The sequence below is a fragment of the Salvia splendens genome, chromosome 6 (assembly GCF_004379255.2).
Source record: "Salvia splendens isolate huo1 chromosome 6, SspV2, whole genome shotgun sequence".
NCBI lineage: Eukaryota > Viridiplantae > Streptophyta > Magnoliopsida > Lamiales > Lamiaceae > Salvia > Salvia splendens.
Window position 1 is genome coordinate 25,375,725 of NC_056037.1, and position 20,175 is coordinate 25,395,899.

Genomic DNA, 20,175 nt, shown 5'->3' on the forward strand with positions numbered 1-20,175 from the left:
GTCAGTTTGTCAAGATAGCCTTCATTCTTACCATCTGTTGGTTTCACTCGATCACTCATTCCTTACCAGGGATGTTAGGATCACTAGCTCATCATTTTGCCATACCACTGATGCCTTGAGTTCTATTGACACAGGAAAAGTTCCTTAAGGTCTTTACTTTGGTTGTAACGTGGCTAGGGGATTACACTGTATATAGGTGAGAGTCATAGGGGGCCTAAGTTCAGTGTAAACAAAATTATGAGAAGGACATGTGAACTTAAGGACAAAAGATGGAAACAACCTCCCTTATTACAATTTAACTTTCCAGAAAATTTGGAGCTGTTCCCCGACCATTTTGCCCTCATTCATCTATCCCCTTTATCTACCGGGTCAAGTTACAATTTTTTCCCGCACTGAATTTTTCTAACAACTTTTCTTCTTTTTATTTTCTTAGGTTAGGTTACTTTTTTCTCCTTGCTCTTTTCTTTTATCTAAATTTTTCCCGGGGCAAGTTACAGTTCCCATTTTCTAACTAACTTTTTTTTTCATTCTTTTCCTCGGGTCAGGTTACAGATTTCCATGCCCATTTTATTTCTAACTTTTTACTTTATATCTCCCCTATTTAACAACCTATTTCCTACCCCAATTGGTGAGTTGCCCCCACTCCGCCTCCTTGTTCACATGATATGAAAACTGAGGTGCCAAAAGAAAGGACAATTCTGTATAAGCTTAACTTTGGCCAACTAGGGGGTGCCCTTACAATGAGGCAGGTCCAGTAATGGGAAATAATTTAAGCTTAACTGGTTCTCCTACTGCCTTTAGTCCTTACTCCCTTATGTCATTTTCCTATAAGTGTCAAGTGGCAACCTCTCTATTTTCTGTTTAGTAGAAAGTGTTCTACTCCAAGCTTTTAACTCACTTCTAGAGGGCTTCACAGTTGGTTTAAATTAAAGCTTTTCTATCGTTCTTACTTCGTCCAACTGACTTCAATTTATTAAAGAAGAGGGTTTTACAAATTGACATGTCTTCTCTCTTCAATCACTCTCCCCAAGGGTCTCTTGATTTTCATTTCACCAGTTATGCATAAACATAGAACCTAAAGAAAAAACTCTACTGACTCCTAGACCCAGCAAACATATATACATGCTCAGAAACTTTTCTACACTAACCCTCCATCTCCTCACTTCATTCCAGCTTGTGCTCAAGCAAGTTCGATGAAGTGGAACATGGTGTTTAGTGTAGAACAACATAAAATCACAAACTCTTACACTTAGACCAGACACTGGGCTAAGTGGGAGAACACACATGATAACAGAGACTAACAAAACATGGACAACATAACGCATATCTAAAATAAACTTCTCACAGTTAGGCCAAGCAATGTGCTAAGTGGGAGAAGGCACAAGAACTTCATACAGAAAACACATGCAAATAAAAAACTTCTCATACTTATGCCAAACAATGGCCTAAGTGGGAGGCGGCATAGAAACAAAAAACAAGAACATACATAACATGCACATGACTCAACTAAAACGACTAAAAATAAAAAACTGAAATAGAAATTTAAAATTACTTGGTTTTATGGGGGGGAGGGGTTCAATTCTGACTCTGGTCCTGGGACCAGACTTCCTGGCTGCCGACTTTGTTTTCTTTGGTGGTGGGGGTTGGTTCATCATCCTTTTTGGCCTTCTCTGCTGCTGGCCTCTGGATATCCCTCTTCACTGGTACATTGGTGCTGGTTGTGGAGGTGTCCTTCCTCTTCTTTGCTGGGGTGATTGCTGGGATTCTGGATGCTAGCTTTACTGGGGAAACTATTGGGGCTGGTTGATTTGGCTCTGCAGGCGCCTTGGTCATCACGTGCTGTTCAAACAGGGTGACCATATTCAACATCACATTGACAGCCTAAGTCATCTTCTCCGTTCGCACCTCCATCAATCCCCTCTACGACAACATCATTTCCGCCATCCTTGTTTTCCACCCATCATCGACCACCCTCGCTGTCATCTCGTCCTTCTCTCTTTCGGTTTTCACTGTCACCCCCTCCTGTTTCTCGACCTCATTGAATTGAACTTCGCCATCCTTAACTATGGTGAGGCCCTTGTTGAAGAAAACTGGGAGATCAAAACTCCCTGGGGCATCGCACAGGAGCAGGTGGGTCACTGAATCGGCTATCTTCATGACCACATTCCTCTTTAAGAAGGCTCCTAGGATGTTGCAAGTGTAGAGATGGCGATCCGAATGGGTCCTTATTAGGTGGCATGCTTGACCTAGACAATAACCAAGGTGCACTTTCAGGCCCTTCAGCATGCACCACATAAAATTAAGCGCTGGAATGATGAGAGCCGCCCCCACTTGACCTAGCAGATTGTACACGATGTATACTTGTGCGAAGCGGAAGACGTGGTCAGTGATGTATACTCCTTTCGAGGCACTCGTTTTGAATTTACCCCCCTTCTTGTGGGCAATCATCTTCCAGGCTCCCTCAGCTACGAAGCCCTTTGTTTTCTTTGGTCGAACGATTTCCCTTTCGTTCCAGGCCCCCTCCTCATCTTCCTCGGGTGTAAATAACCCCATTTTCCGTGACCACTCTCTGATACTCATTATCATTTCTTCGTTGAACAATCGGAATGTAATTGAGTCAGCGTCGGGATCTGTGGTGGATTTGAACCTAAAAGAAGTGAAGAATTCTTTTTCCAGAGCCGCTGGCACCTTCCATACAGTGGTTCAGCAACCATTCGAACCATATGCTCTTGAAATAGGAGACGAACTTCTCCTCTACACCTAAATCTCTCAGGTCCGGTAGACATAGACTCTTTCCCGACTTTGCTAATTTCCCATTTAACACTCGTCCTTCGCACGCCAAGCTCTGTTTAGGGTCCTCAAAGTGGACCATTGCTTCTAACAGCCTTTTGGTTACCAGGACCTCCATCTTCTCATACACACTTTCTTCTTCTTGAGGATTCTATATATCCTCCTCAGGTTCCATTTGCTTTTCGTCCTCTTTAACCGGCGGGGCGAACGACACTCGGACAGTCTCTAGGGTGGGCTCGTTGATCACCATGGCCTTTGGAGGCCTGGCAAGGCTTCTTCTTCGGGGGAATGGCTTATTGCTTCCCCTTACGTTTACTTTCCGCCTTGCTCCTCTTCTCCAAAGCCTCTGGAGAGACATCCTCTGTAGCGGCTGGTGTTTCTTGGGTCTAGGGAATATCTCCCCTGTTTCCTCAGGATCGCTTTGTCTCAGTTCCCCGGTCTGGTTTGCCAACGCTCCGTCTTCTATCTTCCTGGCCCGACGAGAATGCCTCTATGACGTTCTCTCATCCGTCGGGTTTCCCTTGTCCTCTAACTTAACATCATCTATCAAAACAATCTCGGCCTCAATTTCTTTCTCAGCTTCCTCCTCATCAACCTTCTCAGACACTGCATCGCTCTCAACTGCTTTCTCGTCTCCAACTATCCTACCATCGTCTTTATCCTTTTGTCTCTCACTATCCTAGTCAACCTCTTCGGCTTGCTTTTGTACCCCCTCGCCCTCAGAATCAGCCTCCTTATCTCCATCTGCCTCACTACGCTCAACCTTCTCATCTCCCTTTGCATCACTACCCTCATCACCTTCATCACCCACCTCAATCAGTTTTTCTTCATCCTCATCCCCTGCCCCAGTAGTTTGGTCATCCCCTCCAGCCTTTCCCTCTTCCTCCTCTTCGATGTTCTCTTCTTCTTCCGTGGGGTCCGTAGGGGATTGGGCTTCGGTATGGGAGGTTGGTACAGTGGGGGATATTTCTTGGGTTAGGGTTTCAGGTGGAATTTAGGGGTTTTCTCTGTATGTGGATAGAGCTTGAGATGTTGGCATTTCTACCAAGGTTTGTGGTATGGCAGGGATTTCCAGAGGGGCTAGTTGTGAAGCGGTGAAAGAGCAGGTTTTTGCAGGTGTCGTGTCAAGCAAGGACGTATCCTACTGATCAGGAAGAAATCCTAGCTAAGCCTGAACCTGGTATCAATAATTCGTCAACCCACTTCTACTGACTAGTGTAGTAGATGTAAGGGTCGAATCCCACAAAGACAAATACGCTTTGGTAATTGTGGTGATATTTTGGAGAGGTTTGGTTAGCTACCACGCTTGGGTTGAGGTTCTACCTAACAAGAATCAAAGATGGAACTCTACTGACTAGGAGGTGTGAAAGATGTTTGAACGGCAGCTGTGTACGTGACTGTGTGGGAACATGGTGTCTGGGAAATAGGTGGACAGTACTGAGTTACTAATAATGGTTAAACAGAATATCAGAGAATAAGTGGTAGTTGGGTGGCTACTCTAACAGATCTGTAGGTACCAGCTGAAGAGTAGAGGACAAGCAAAGTGGTCCCAAACTTGGATATGGATGTCTTCTTCTTCAACAAGAATTAAATCAAATCAACAAACCTAGATTTATAAACAAGAACTGCAGATTAACAACTTCAAAAACACGAATCTACGATTAAAGCACCAAATCGGAAGATTAAACTAATGAGACTAAAATTACGCTTACTGCGTGACATGCAAGGTTGCAGAACTCACGTAAACTAGGCTTTCACACTTAACCATTTCAGATCTAAAATCTATCAGCTATCTAAACTCATGAACTCAGATCTAACAATGCGGAAAATGAAAACATGCATTCAACACTTGGAAATCACAGTAGCAACTAGATCTAACCTATATAGGCGAAAAGAAACGGAATCAAACAAGACGCGATGCTTGAAAACAACTTCATAGAGTTTAAACATTCGGATCTCAACCAAAGTACTTCAAAATGATCTCAACCAAAGTACTTCAAAATGAGCTAATATTGAAAACGCAATAGATCCAACGTAAGAAAACTAAGTGCGATTAACTAAGAAAGCAAGTAAAGATTGTTTTGCCACTCCGGGCGATGGTACTGTTAACACTACGAAACACGCTGACTGGAACGAAAGGATGTGGAACTCTGGCGAAATGATGGAACTCTCAGGTAACCATGGCTGTGGCGAGGAATGAGAATGTGAAGGACAGGGCTGGAAGTCTGATCTGCCGAGAGAAACTACTCTCACTAAGAGTGTAAAAAAAGGATAAACTTTGATGATGATTTCTTCTCTCCAAGTGGCTCCTTTTATATGGAGGCCTGCCCTTGATTTTTATGGTAGACTCCCTTCACGAAATGACACCTTTGCCCTTACTTGTGGCTGATCCTCCCAGCAATCCTTCTTCTCCATCTCGAGCCCTTTTCGGCATGCATCATGGTCAGTAGCGCCCCTTTTGTGCCCTTTTCACCCGAGCTATCCGAGTCTGTTCAACTGACTAGAACCCCTTTTTCCTGCACACCTTAGCAACTATTTTGCAGATGTATGCCAATTATGCACATCATACTGACCAGTAACCAAGGCCTAGAATATTACTTATAAAACTGCTCTCACTTACCACATGCTTGTCCTCAAGCGTGAAGAACAAACAAAAGGAAAAAAGTCGCATTCTAGCCTGGTTACGCCCCCTGACCGAACCTATCCTAACCTAGACTCTAAACAAGACGCAATATACAAAAGAAAGAAAAACACATAAACACACAAAAACACTTTAATGCATTAATCGGGCTATATTTTCAACCATCCCTCCCCTTGGGATCGGGTGCAATCCGGCCTTAGAAAGCCTTGAACTTCTGCCGCCCCCCTTTTCCTCCCAAGTCAGTATATCCACTTGTCAAGATCGCCCAAACTCTCGGCCAAACACTGGATTCGCTCAGTCGCTCATTCCTCACAGGTAGTTTAGAAATGTTTTCTCTCATAATGCTGAACCACTAGTTGCTTCGGACTTAGCTTTCACGTGCGGCCACTGATGGTCTTAAAGGCTTGTAACGGGGCCATTGGTTTATAAGGTTCGGGGTGGTTGTTCCTAAGGCTCTAAGTTCAAAAAAAACTTCTACTTTATTTCGATGTAGGGGGACTGTGTGCATTGAGCCTTCGGCTGATACTTCTCACGGCTGGACATTTTCTGATATTGGCCCCCAACTGGTCAGTAGCGTCTTGTGGCTTCGCCATCCTTATTCCTTCTTATCTTTTTGGTGGTCATGTGTTTCCGACCATTTTCTCCACATTTTTCTCTTTTTTTTTGGACCTTGGAATCTATTCCTGGTCATTTTTCTCTTTGCTTCTCTATTTCTTCCAGTTGGTTTTCTTCTTGTATGTCCGGCTGGCCAGTTGCCTTCTCACCTTATGACTCGCACACACAGTCCCAGTGGTTGATGGGTTATATATGGGTATATATGGCTAGAAGGCGGGGTTCTAAGGGTGGTTTTATTTTGTTTTTAATAGACGGGGGGGAAGGTGTTTCCTACTGCCTTTAGTGTTTGCTGCACGCGGTCACTTTACCCTAGGCATCTTGTGGTAGCGACTCTTTTTTTTTCTGAATTGGTGGAAAGTGGTTCTACTTTAGGCTCTGAACTCACAGTTTAAGAGGGCTTTTGTGCTTGGCTCTAAGGATGGGCTTTTCTCTTATACTCGCTTCATTTGTACTGACTAGGGGGTACTAAGGGGGTGGTTTTCATTGTCCAGCATGTCCTGTCTCCCTTAATTCCCCTCACCGTCAGCTCGAGACGGTTGAGTTTTAAGACCCATCAATGCGTATATATAAAAAAAAGACCTAGAAAAATACTACACAAACACTAAACACAGACTACACATACATACATGTCATACTGGCCATTGCATCCCCCCTCCCACTTCACGAGTGTCTGCCCTCAGATAAGGCTGTCAAGTGTAAAAGTTAATGGCCAGTATGGCTGACACACAAACATACCAAACGAAAACAAAACATGCTTATACTAAAAACTTCTCACACTTAGACTATACAATGGGATAAGTGGGAGAGTTTAAAACCTAAACAGAACTTGTTAGGGTTTTGTATACTGGAAACACCTTTCGAGTAATTGCATATTGTAAAACTCTAATGGTTATTTTCCTATAAATGCAACAGATTATTTTTGTCATAATGTTGTTATGTTTTACATTTAATGGTTGTTTATTGCATATTTAAATATATAAGCAAACATAACAAAGTCTAAGTCTTTGTTTTAGTAGACTGGTTGTGGGCGTCGTCCAATTTAAGGTAACACGGTCAGTTTTAAACAAAGATAAATAAGAATTTCACAACCCAGATAGGCCTAGACTAGCTATCGCGAAATGTTGCAATGTCAGTCCGATTATTTCTAAGGCTTATTGAAATAAGATGACGTTGGTGTGGTATAGCACAGAATGGATCTAACAGCAAGACGAATCTTTATGCCATCTATTTTTGCGACTTTTATTTTAATATGTCGATTGGAAATTTCTTTTTTTGAAATTTAATTGTTGCTACGTGATTGAGTTGACTATGTGGAATAAATTATCATGGGTTTTGGAAGGAAGTGTTATTTATATTTTTAATGTGGGGAATCAATTTAAATAAGATCATGCATCTTGTTCTAGCCAAATAAAGTGGCTATTGTCGGCCCCTCCAATTATTGGAAATTTTATTCTTTTTTGGATTTAATTAATAGTTTTGGGATTTTTATCCAAATTAAATCCGAATCAAATTATCCCTAAATTGTGCTTCATGAAATTCGAAATCCGAATCAAATTATTACTTTTGTGAGTGTCGAAAATCCCCTATTTTAATTAGGAGGATGGATTATTTTTCTTTGAATAAATTGGTGCCTTGTTGATTCCCTTCTTTTATTTTAATTCCAATTAAAATCATACCACATTTTGTTTCCTCGCCATAATTAAATGAATATTTAAATTATTTCCTTGTGGCTAATTAAGCCAATTTTCGCCCCCTATTTGTAGAGGAGAATATATTTATTTCCTATTTTGTGGAATTCCTTTTATTCAATTAAATACCAAATTAATACCTAAGTCAAATTAATTAGGGGTGTGAATATTTTCCTTCTATTGTGTCTCCATCCCACACGTTTTTTTTTTGCTTAATTTCCTTGTGGGAAATCTATTTTACTGATGCCTATTTTATGGGAGTCTTTTCCTATAAAGAAATTACCAAATTTAAATCATATTCTATTTAATTAAGGATTTAAATAATTTCCTTGTGCACACCATCAAGATTTTCGCCCACCTCCCTCATTATTTCCTACTTGGAGATTTAATTTATTTTGTTCCCTTGTTTATAGAATATTCATTGTTTTATATCCTAAACTGCGAATCTATTTCTCTCCATGTAAATACCAAATAAATTCCCTATTGAATTTCTAGCCATAATTTTTGAAAACTTGCATTCCTTTTAATTGTGGGATTTTATTTATTGGCCTCTATTTTATTCCTCCACAATTAATTAATTAATTTCTGGGATTAAACTTAGGACTATTTAATCACCTAAACTAAACCTTAGCCCCCATTCTCCCTCAAATTTTCGTCCACCTCCATCATCTCCCTCTCTTCACACGCCACTCTCTTCTCCCTCTCCTCATCCTTTCCAAAATTCCTTCCATCCTTGTCTTGCATCAATTGGAGTTGGATTTTCAAGAGTTCTTGCTTCTACCGTTTGATTTTTGATTCAAGAAGGTATAACCAAAATCTTTTCCTCATCTTCTCCATTGAAACCTTGTTCTTGATTCCCTCATGCATATAGTGAGTGTAGGAATCATAGATCGCATAATTAATGGGTGGGAATTTGTGTTTTGTATGAGGAAAATTGTGAATATGCGATTGTGAATGAATATGTTTGAAGTTTGAATGATTAATTGGTGAATGATGTGTGATTATATGAGAACATGATTGTGAAAACCTTTCGAAGTATATTTGTGTGTGAGGAGCATGAAAAATTGTGTTTGGATGAATGAGGAAGAAACCCTAATTTCGAAATTGGGAAACCTGAAAACTATGGAGTTCGGATAGTGGATTCCGACGTGTGTTTGACTGACCAAACGATCTTATTTTGGTGCAAACTTTTAACTGAGTAAACTTCAAGATGTTTTCTGTCGTGTGTAAATTTCAGACCCTTTTGACGAAAGATGAAATTTTAATAAATTTTTGAAGTTGACTGCGCAATTCTGCCAGAAACTTGTATTCTCGCCTAGAAAGTTTCATTTTCTATTTGACCGATCAAATGGCCTCATTTTGATGTGAATTTTGAACTGGATGAGATTAGAAGTGTCTTCTGTGTTTTGAGAAAATTTCAGCCTCATTGGACATCGGATGAATATTTGGTAAATTTTTCAATTGAACTGCGCAGTGCTACCAGATATTTTGTGTTCCGACCTGAGAGTTTCATTCTTGTTTTGACTGACCAAATGACATGATTTTGGGGTGAAATTTTAAATGGATGAACTTGAATGTGTCTATTGTGTTGTGACCAAATTTAGCTTCATATGAGGTCGGATGGATTTTTGGTGATTTTTACAAACCAACTGCACAGTTCTGTCAGATTTGTTGCCATGTTAAAATATCATTTGTTGCCAAGTTGGGTGAATTATATGATGCATGTATGATTAAGGAATGTGTCATATGACGTGATTATGTGTGATACGTTGAGAAATATTATAGCATGCTTTCCTTATATTGATGTATATTGGGATGGGTAATTTAAGAGAACGATGAAAGGAACGATAGGACATGCATAATAATGTGAATTTATGGAAGGCTGATTTGTGTTGTGATGTTGGCAAGGGTTATTGTGTGTACGTAAGCACAAGGAACGAAAGTTGCCCTAAGTTGGATATTGAATTGTTTAAGCAAACGAGGCGGGCTTTCTTTTACAAATCTTTTTATTTTTCCGGAAATATGATGTGGTGTTATAAGGGTGGTTTAACTTGTTATGTCATGCTATGTTGTTTTTGTTTGTGAGATTGTTGGATGATGCCTAGTTCGTCTGTGCTTGATCCGTTAGGTTATATGGCTGTGTTGTTAAACGAATTCGGGTCTGTGTAGGGCCGCAAACCCTATCAGGCTGTGTACACTGGTGGGATCGTGAGCCGTCCTTCATGTCGGCCGGTCCCGTGAGCGAATAGTGTGGCCACACTTTCGTCGCACTGTTGATTGATGATTGTGATTGATGGATTGTTGAGAAAATGGGGAGATTATTTGACTGGCCGGTCTATGAAACGTTTTTGTGTTCTCAATGATATTTCTTAACTACTTATAAAACTCGAGATCACTGGTATGGATGACATAACTGTATAATTGTTTTCGGCATGAGCCCATTGAGTACAACAAGTACTCAGCCATGCATATGTTTTTCCCTATGTGCAGGTTGAGCGGGATGTTGCAAAGGATGTTGAGTCGGCCTAGGACTTTTGGATGCGTTGTGTCTTCATACATAGGCGTCATCCTTTGACTCTCTTTGAAACCTTATTTCCGCTGTTAATTTTTGAAACTATGTCACAAAAGTTTATTTTATTTCGTCTATTTTGGCATGTCAAATACTTTTAGACTTTAATCTGCTGCTTACTTCGTTACTCTAAAAATGGTTTTCGTAAACCAAAATAATTGTTCTTTTGGAGATTACTTGGATTTTGATATTTATTTCCCCGCCGCTTCCTTTGAAAAATTGTTTGCTAGAAGTATTTGCACGAATTAAAAATGAAATTATGACATTAAGTATCTTTAAAATAAAAACTTGCTACTTAACTTTTCAATGAACTAAATATTATTATTTTAAGTTAATTGAGTCTTTCACATGAACTGTCGTCCTTAAAGGTTGTCTTTATTGCTATCCCGTGGTCACGGTCGCCTCGTTTATAGTACCCCTAGTATGGGGCGGTTGTGACAGAGTGGTATCAGAGCATCGTTCTTTCGCTCTGGTCCGATAGTCTTCTTTTACCTTAAGTCTAGATTAGTGAACCTTGGACTAGACGTGTCACGAAGGCTCAACATCCGAAGCATCACGCTCAACTAAAGAAAGTGAGGTATGTTTTTAGTTGTTGAAAGAATGTGAGATCGATGTACAAAATTCACGAGGATGTTTTGGCAAGTGTACGCATGTGAATAAACGTTATGTGTGAAAATGATACTGTGATGATAAGATTATGTGGAACATGAGCATGATTGGCATGATGATCTAAACACGTGTTATATGTGTGAAAATGCTATTGTGATAGTGTGATTATAGGGAATATGAGCATGATTGGCAAGATGGTCTAAGCACGTGTTGTATGTGCGAATATGATATTGTTATGGTATGATTATGTGGGACATGAGCAAGATTGGTATGATGACCTAAGTATGTGTTATATGTGTGAAAGTACTACGACGTGAGCATGTGAACATAGGATGATGTAGTGTTTTACATGAAGGACGAAAGTGGATGAGTTGTTTTGAGAATGTTAAAATTTTTGAAAAAAAATGTGTAATCTAAGAATGTTGTTTCAAACATATATGTGAAGCGCATGAGTGTTTTGTTTGGAATACAAATGTTTTATGAGCTTTGAAAGATTTGCATGCTTTGATATGTAGAAAAAAAAATGGAAAAGGATTTTGTGGTTGATGTTTTGTAATATTGATGACTAGTTGTTCTAGTAGAGTTTGATTGAGGAAAAATGTTTATATTGTGGAAAGTTAGTAATTTTGGAAAGTTGTTTGATTGAGGAGAAGTATTTATGTTTTGCAATATCCTTGAACTTCAAATGGAAACATGTTAGTTGTTTCTTTTGGGGAAATTTAATTGATCAATGGAAAATGTTGTGTTTAAGAATTGTTCAAAAAAAATATATACATACATAAAAAAATAAATTAAATTAACTTTTTCGTTTGGAAAATTAAGCTATGGAAGTGTGAATGTGTAAAGAAATTTTGTTTCAAAAGTTGTGAATATAATTGTGAAGTTCGAAAGTATTTTGCTATGGGATGTGAAAATGTTGTGTGTTTATCTTGAGGTCTGAATGACGTAAATTGTGGTAGATGATGATCTATGAGATGACGAATTGTGTTGTGAACTTAGAGTACCTAAAATATAAGCCTAGTTGACCGCGCGAATAGTAGTTCTAAGTTGAAAACTTAACTATTGCTTCTCTGAGCAATGAAACGTACGATAATATGAAAGTTGAGGCAAACCCTTAAGTCAAGGTGAGAGACAAGAAGAGTTGAAGCTAAGTGATATTTTCATGCAACGACGAGCGGTCATACTCGTGATTTAAATTAGTATAGTGTAATCGGGCATAAGCGACAAAACGATGGAGATGATCTTCATACCCTGCTAAGGAGCACGAGGATGACAACAATATCCTACGAGGATAATCATTATGGCATGCAGAGAACTTTATGAAGATATGGACTCCGACTATCATTATTAGTAGCATTGACACGAAGAATCTCCGCGTGGAATCAGCAGTTCTTAGAGCGATGTTACCAGTCTCGGCTTGCAAAAGATGAACGAGGTGGTGCAACTTTAATAGCTATAACAAACTATTTTAATCAACAGTTCTTACTTGGATTCTAAGAAGTTATTTTTCAGGACCTCTCAAATAACTGTGAGCCCTTGTCTATTTAACAGCTTGTTTCATTCACCCCTTGTAAGTGATGCATAATATTTCTTTTCCTCCATTGAGTCATAACTCACTTTCAATTCTTGGAATGTGGTGTTGCCTTCATAACTTTGGACAATTGGATTAATTATAGTCTTCTTTGACTTATTATTTATACGAACAATATTTTGACTTTGTTAGCCTTTGCTATTGAACTTCATTCCTAAGGCTGCTTGCAGTCATGTCCTTCAATATAGGCACGTTTTGCAGACATGTTTTCTATGGGATATTCTACTTTGAACTTTTGTTGAGCTTTTCATTTTGTAACCATGTATGTGTCATGTTCTTTCTCATGGAGTGAAATTCTTTTTGGTTCAATTCCACTATATGTATTCTTTCCATAAACGAAGTTAAGGCCTACATTTTGTACCTTGCCTTAACAACTTAATCCACTTAATTTTTTTCAAAAGCCCCTTTGACTTTGGTTGCCTTTCACAAACATATGAACCCATTAATGTGATTCTATCATTCCATATTATGATTTTTGTTGAACCATGATCAGTACCGCTTTGTGACAACCGCCTACATTTCTCAATCCACATACAACTGATCATTTTTTTTCTCAACCCTTTAAGTCATTATCCATTGATATGTGGACCTTTCAAATTTGGTCGAACAACTGGATTATCTTGTTTGGTAGCCTACTATGAGAATTGACTTTAATTCGATTCCATCCCATATTCATGGCCTATCTTATGTTCTTTCAAGCTCCGTGGGGATGATCATAACCAATTGTTACAATTCGAAATTGGTTCATATCCAAGTTAATACTTTTCAATTAAACTTTGAGTTCTTGATACATATTCTGAGTTCTCGATGCAACATTCCAAGGAGAGGAAAATTTCTTTTCGAGCCCCTAACGACGAGTCGACTATCTTATGTGGGATTTCTTTGAACCGACGAACCTCCATAATCTCTACTTTACAAGCAACCACGATGATAAGAAAAAGGCGTCTGGCGTATCTCGTGTACTTGAACGGAGAAGAAAAGAAGGATTTGAAAGTGGAAGACGTGACAATAGTACGAGACTTTCCTGATGTGTTCCTTGAAACCTTACTTGGACTGCCCCCCGAGAGACAAGTAGAGTTTACCATCGACTTAGAACCCGGATCTGCGCCAGTATCGAAAGCATCGTATCGAATGGCCCCTAAAGAGTTGGCTGAATTGAAGATTCAGTTGCAAGAACTTCTAGATTTGGTATTTATTCGACCTAGTGTATCACCGTGGGGAGCGCCTGTGTTGTTTGTAAAGATAAAGGATGAAACGATTCATTGAGGGATTCTCTAAAATCATGAGACCAATGACATAACTGTTGAAGAAAGGAATCAAAGTGGTTTGGACGCCGGAGTGCGAGGCGAGTTTCCAACTGTTGAAAGAGAAGTTGACTACAACACCCGTTCTAGCTGTACCGGCAGCCGACAAGGACTTCGCTGTCTATACTGATGCATCGAAAGTAGGACTTAGATTCGTGTTGATGCAGGATGGGAAAGTGATAGCATACGCTTCCCGACAGTTGAGACCGAATGAATTGAATTTTTCGACTCACGACTTGGAACTAGCAGTAGTAGTGCATGCACTGAAAATTTGGAGACATCATCTCTATGGAGTGAGATGCGAAATATATACGGATCACAAGAGTCTCGAGTTTTTCTTCGAGCAAAAGGAGCTAAACATGCGACAGCGACGTTGGTTAGCGATCGTGAAAGATTATGACTGTGGTATTCATATCATCCGGGCAAGGCGAACGTACTAGCCGATGCTTTGAGTATGAAGAACCAACCGCATTTGGCTTATTTCCTAACGCAAGAGGAAGGATTGATTCGCGAATTCGACAGAATGAGATTGGAGATAGTGAAAGCGCCCGAGACAGTAGGAGGAAGAATCGCGACACTAGTGATTGAGCCAGATTTGAGAACCAAGCTCATAGAAGCCCAACGACGTGATGAGAAGTTGGAAGAATTACGTGTGAAGGTAAGAGCCGAGAAGCTTGATCACTACCGTGAGAAGACGGATAATGCTTTGACGTACGATGGATGATTATGTGTGTCGAGCGATGAGGCGCTAAAAGATGAGATTTTGAGTGAAATGCACGACACGCCTTACACTGCCCACCCTGGAAGCACGAAGATTTATCGAGATTTGAAGCAACGTTTTTGGTGGAATGGAATGAAAGGGGACGTAGCGTCGTATGTGGAGCGATGTCTAGCATGTCAACAAGTGAAGGCCTTACACCAACGACCATATGGGAAATTGCAACCACTTGAAATTCCCGAGTGGAAGTGGGAGCATCTAGCTTTGGATTTTGTGACGGGTTTGCTGAAGTTACAAAAGAGCAACATTGCGATATGGGTAATTATCGATCGACTTACTAAAAGCGCGCACTTCTTACCGATTAAGATTACTTATGGAGCAGACAAGTTAGCTAAACTCTACATGAGCGAGATTGTACGTTTGCATGGAGTTCCAAAGACCATTGTATCCTACCGCGATACGAACTTCACATCAAAGTTTTGGATGAGTTTGTAACGAGAATTGGGCACACAATTAAACTTCAGCACTGCATATCACCCGCAATTGGACGGGCAGTCAGAGAGAACGATTCAAACGCTTGAGGATATGCTGCGAGCCGTTGTCTTAGATCGAAGGGAAAGTTGGGAAACTGTTCTACCATTGGTTGAGTTTGCCTACAACAATAGCTATCAAGCGACAATCGATATGGCTCTGTATGAAGCTTTGTATGGCAGGAAGTATCAATCCCCACTCTATTGGGATGAAGTTGGCGAGACGAAGATGTTAGGACCCGACGCTATAAGGGAAATGACGGAAATTATGCATCAAATCCGCGCAAGGATCAAAGAAGCTCAAGATAGGCAGAAGTCGTGTGATGACGTGCGTCGAACGAAAATCAAATTCGATGTTGGTGACAAACTATTCGTGAAGGTATCCCCGACGAAAGGAGTTGTGAGGTTTGGAGTGAAAGGCGAGCTGAAACCGCATTTTGTAGGGCCGTACGAGATTATCGATGAAGTAGGTCTTGTAGCGCACCGCTTGGCGTTACCTCCCAGCTTTGGGAACGTGCACAACGTGTTCCAAGTGTCGCAGTTGCGCAAGTACGTGTTCGACCCCAAGCATGTGATTCATCAAGAGAAAGTGATCCTGACCCCGACATGAGCTACGAGGAAAGGCCCGAGTCAATCATAGATCGGAAGGTGCAAGAGTCGCGAAACAAGTCGATGGCATCTGTGAAGGTGTTGTGGAAACACCATGGTCCCGGGAAGCCACGTGGGAGTTAGAAGATAGAATGAAGGAAAAGTACCCCGAGTTATTTATGTGAGACGGTCAAATTTCGGGACGAAATTTCTGTTAAGAGGTGAAGGATGTAACATCCCAAAATTTTTGCGACTTTTATTTTAATATGTCGATTGGAATTTTCTTTTTTTGAAATTTAATTGTTGCTACGTGATTGAGATGACTATGTGGAATAAATTGTCATGGGTTTTGGAAGGAAGTGTTATTTATATTTTTAATGTGGGGAATCAATTTAAATAAGATCATGCATCTTGTTCTGGCCAAATAAAGTTGCAATTGTCGGCCCCTCCAATTATTGGAAATTTTATTTTTTTTGGATTTAATTAACTGTTTTGGGATTTTTATCCAAATTAAATCCAAATCAAATTATCCCTAAATTGTGCTACATGAAATTCGAACTATAGCCTATTACTTTTGTGAGTGTCGAAAATCCCCTATTTTAATTAGCAGGATGGATTATTTTTCTTTAAATAAATTGGTTCCTTGTTGATTCCCTTCTTTTATTTTAAATCCAATTAAAATCATGCCACATTTTGTTTCCTCGCCATAATTAAATGAAGATTTAAATTATTTCCTTGTGGATAATTAAGCCAATTTGTTTCCTATTTTGTGGAATTCCTTTTATTCAATTAAATACCTAAGTCAAATTAATTGGGGATGTGAATATTTATCTTCTATTGTGTCTACATCCCACACGTTATTTTTGGCTTAAATCATATTCTATTTACTTGAGGATTTAAATAATTTCCTTGTGCACACTATCAAGATTTTCGCCCCCCCTCCCTCATTATTTCCTACTTGGAGATTTAATTTATTTTGTTCCCTTGTTTGTGGAATATTCATTGTTTTATTTCCTAAATTGTGAATCTATTTCTCTCCAAGTAAATACTAAATAAATTCCTTATTGAATTTCTAGCCATAATTTTTGAAAACTTGTATTGCTTTTAATTATGGGATTTTATTTATTGGCCTCTATTTTATTCCTCCACAATTAATTAATTAATTAATTTCTGGGATTAAACTTAGGACTATTTAATCACCTAAACTAAACCCTAGCCCCCATTCTCCCTCAAATTTTCGTCCACCTCCATCATCTCCCTCTCTTCACACGCCACTCTCTTCTCCCTCTCCTCATCCTTTCCAAAATTCCTTCCATCCTTGTCTTGCATCCATTGGAGTTGGATTTTCAAGAGTTCTTGCTTCTACCGTTTGATTTTTGATTCAAGAAGGTATAACCAAAATCTTTTCCTCATCTTCTCCATTGAAACCTTGTTCTTGATTCCCTCATGCATATAGTGAGTGTAGGAATCATAGATCGCATAATTAATGGGTGGGAATTTGTGTTTTGTATGAGGAAAATTGTGAATATGCGATTGTGAATGAATATGTTTGAAGTTTGAATGATTAATTGGTGAATGATGTGTGATTATATGAGAACATGATTGTGAAAACCTTTCGAAGTATATTTGTGTGTGAGGAGCATGAAAAATTGTGTTTGGATGAATGAGGAAGAACCTAATTCCAAAATTGGGAAACCAGAAAACTGTGGAGTTCGGACAGTGGATTCCGACGTGTGTTTGACTGACCAAACGATCTTATTTTGGTGCAAACTTTTAACTGAGTAAACTTCAAGATGTTTTCGGTCGTGTGTAAATTTCAGACCCTTTTGACGAAAAATGAAATTTTAATAAATTTTTGAAGTTGACTACGCAATTCTGCCAGAAACTTGTATTCTCGCCCAGAAAGTTTCGTTTTCTATTTGACCGACCAAATGGCCTCATTTTGATGTGAATTTTGAACTGGATGAATTTGAAGTGTCTTCTGTGTTTTGAGAAAATTTCAGCCTCATTGGACATAGGATGAATGTTTGGTAAATTTTGCAATTGAACTGCGCAGTGCTGCCAGAATTTTTGTGTTCCGACCAAAGAGTTTCATTGTTGTTTTGACTGACCAAATGACATGATTTTGGTGTGAAATTTTAAATGGATGAACTTGAATGTGTCTACTATGTTGTGACCAAATTTTAGCTTCATATTAGGTCAGATGGCTTTTTGGTGATTTTTACATACCAACTGCATAGTTCTGTCAGATTTGTTGCCATGTTAAAATATCATTTGTTGCTAAGTTGGGTGAATTATATGATGCATGTATGATTAAGGAATGTGTCATATGACGTGATTATGTGTGATACGTTGAGAAATATTATGGCATGCTTTCCTTATATTGATGAATGTTGGGATGAGTAATTTTAGAGAACGATGCACCATAATGTGAATTTATGGAAGGCTGATTTGTGTTGTGATGTTGGCAAGGGTTATTGTGTGTACGTGAGCACAAGGAACGAAAGTTGCCCTAAGTTGGATATTGAATTGTTTAAGCAAACGAGGTGGGCTTTCTTTTACAAATCTTTTTATTTTTCCGGAAATATGATGTGGTGTTATAAGGGTGGTTTAACTTGTTATGTCATGCCATGTTGTTTTTGTTTGTGAGATTGTTTCCTGATACCTAGTTCGTCTGAGCTTGCTCCGTTAGGCTATATGACTGTGTTGTGAAACGAATTCAGGTCTGAGTAGGGCCGCAAACCCTATCAGGCTGTGTACACTGGTGGGATCGAGAGCCGTCCTTGCTAGTCGGCCGGTCTCATGGGCGAATAGTGTGGCCACACTTTCGTCGCACTGTGGATTGATGATTGTGATTGATGGATTGTTGAGAAAATGGAGAGATTATTTGACTGGCCAGTCTATGAAATATTTTTGTGTTCTCGATGATATTTCTTAACTACGTATAAAACTCGACATCACTGGTATGGATGACATAACTGTATAATTGTTTTCGGCATGAGCCCATTGAGTGCAACAAGTACTCAGCCCTGCACATGTTTTTCCCTATGTGCAGGTTGAGCGGGATGTTACGAAGGATGTTGAGTCGGCCTAGGACTTTTGGATGCGTTGTGTCTTCATACATATGCGTCATCCTTTGACTCTCTTTGAAACCTTATTTCCGCTGCTAATTTTTGAAACTATGTCACAAAAGTTTATTTTATTTCGTACTATTTTGGCATGTCAAATACTTTTAGTCTTTAATCTGCTGCTTACTTCGTTACTCTAAAAATGGCTTTCGTAAACTAAAATAATTGTTCTTTTGGAGATTACTTGGATTTTGATATTTATTTTCCAGCGCTTCCTTTGAAAAATTGTTTGCTAGAAGTATTTGCACGAATTAAAAATGAAATTATGACATTAAGTATCTTTGAACTAAAAACTTGCTACTTAACTTTTCAATGAACTAAAATATTATTCTTTTAAGTTAATTGAGTCTTTCACATGATCTGTCGTCCTTAAAGGTTGTCTTTATTGCTATCCCGTGGTCACGGTCGCCTCGTTTATAGTACCCCTAGTATGGGCGGTTGTGACAATGGTCACGGTCACGGTTGTCTTTATAGTTAATTGAGTCTTTCCTGGTTGCAGCGTTCAGCTTGCAGGAGTCTATGCACATCCGCCAACCAGTGACTAGCCTTGTTGGTATCAGCTCATTCATCTCATTTTGGACTACTTGAATCACGGACTTCTTGGGAACCATTTGGACGGGGCTGACCCACTCGCTATCGGGTACCGAGTAGATAATCCCTAATGACATCAACTTTAAGATTTCCTTCAATATTTCCTCCCGTATGTTGGGGTTCACCTTCCTCTGCGAGTCTCGATGTGCCTTCGCCCCCTCTTCTAGTCTGATATGATGCATACAGACATCGGGGCTTATCCCTACCAAATCTGTAAGGCTCCATCCAATTGCTTTCTTGTTCTTGCCCAGCACGATCAGTAGCCTTGCTTCTTGATCCTTTATCAGGCTGTTGCTTATGATTACCGGATATGAATTTTCTTCCCCGAGGAAAGCATACATCAGGGTCGCTGGTAATTTCTTCGACTCAACCTGTGGAGGAAGTGTGTCTTCTAGTAGAGGGTTCCTTGCAACATCCCCTTCTCTCTCTAACTCTCCATCTGAAGATTCATCTGTACTGACTGGTAGCTTAGCCCCTGCGGCTCCAATAAATTATGATTTCTGGCAGAAGTCCTTAATAGCCCCTTCTATCTCTTCGTCAGTCAACCCTTGGCTACTGATCAGATCGCACCATGCAGCTGCTTCTACATCAGCCTGTTCATACACATCCAATGCTTGTAGCTTTTCCTGCAATAATTTGGTCTCAAGAAAATCTTGGACTAGAGGGTCAATCACATCAACATAGCTTAGATTTTCAGAATCGATAGGCTTTTTCATGGCTTCATTGATATCAAATGTGAATTTCTCTCCATTAAAATAAATGCAAATTGTCCCCTCAGCCATATCCACTATCGTCTTGGCTGTTCTCAGAAAC

The 20,175-nt window shown here is 39.6% G+C and overlaps 1 protein-coding gene across 1 annotated transcript; it reads right to left on the minus strand.

Annotated features, from left to right (window-relative positions):
* Positions 1-3,280: 3,280 nt before the first annotated feature.
* LOC121809015 (RNA polymerase II-associated factor 1 homolog) lies at positions 3,281-19,703 on the minus strand. The gene is made up of 3 exons (XM_042209568.1): positions 19,547-19,703; positions 3,500-3,723; positions 3,281-3,451 (listed from the first exon to the last, which is right to left on the minus strand). The coding sequence occupies exons 1-3, from the start codon at positions 19,701-19,703 to the stop codon at positions 3,281-3,283; spliced, it is 552 nt and encodes a 183-aa protein (XP_042065502.1).
* Positions 19,704-20,175: the final 472 nt, after the last annotated feature.

Bases quoted from the DNA above. Each gene is read 5' to 3' on its own strand.
- LOC121809015 (XM_042209568.1), bottom strand. From the start codon at position 19,703: ATGTATGCTTTCCTCGGGGAAGAAAATTCATATCCGGTAATCATAAGC. The intron at 3,724-19,546 runs GTATGCATCATA...CCCATACCGAAG, and splicing joins AGGGATAAGCCCCGATGTCT to CCCAATCCCCTACGGACCCC. The intron at 3,452-3,499 runs GTACAAAAGCAA...GAGAGACAAAAG, and splicing joins CTGATTCTGAGGGCGAGGGG to GATAAAGACGATGGTAGGAT.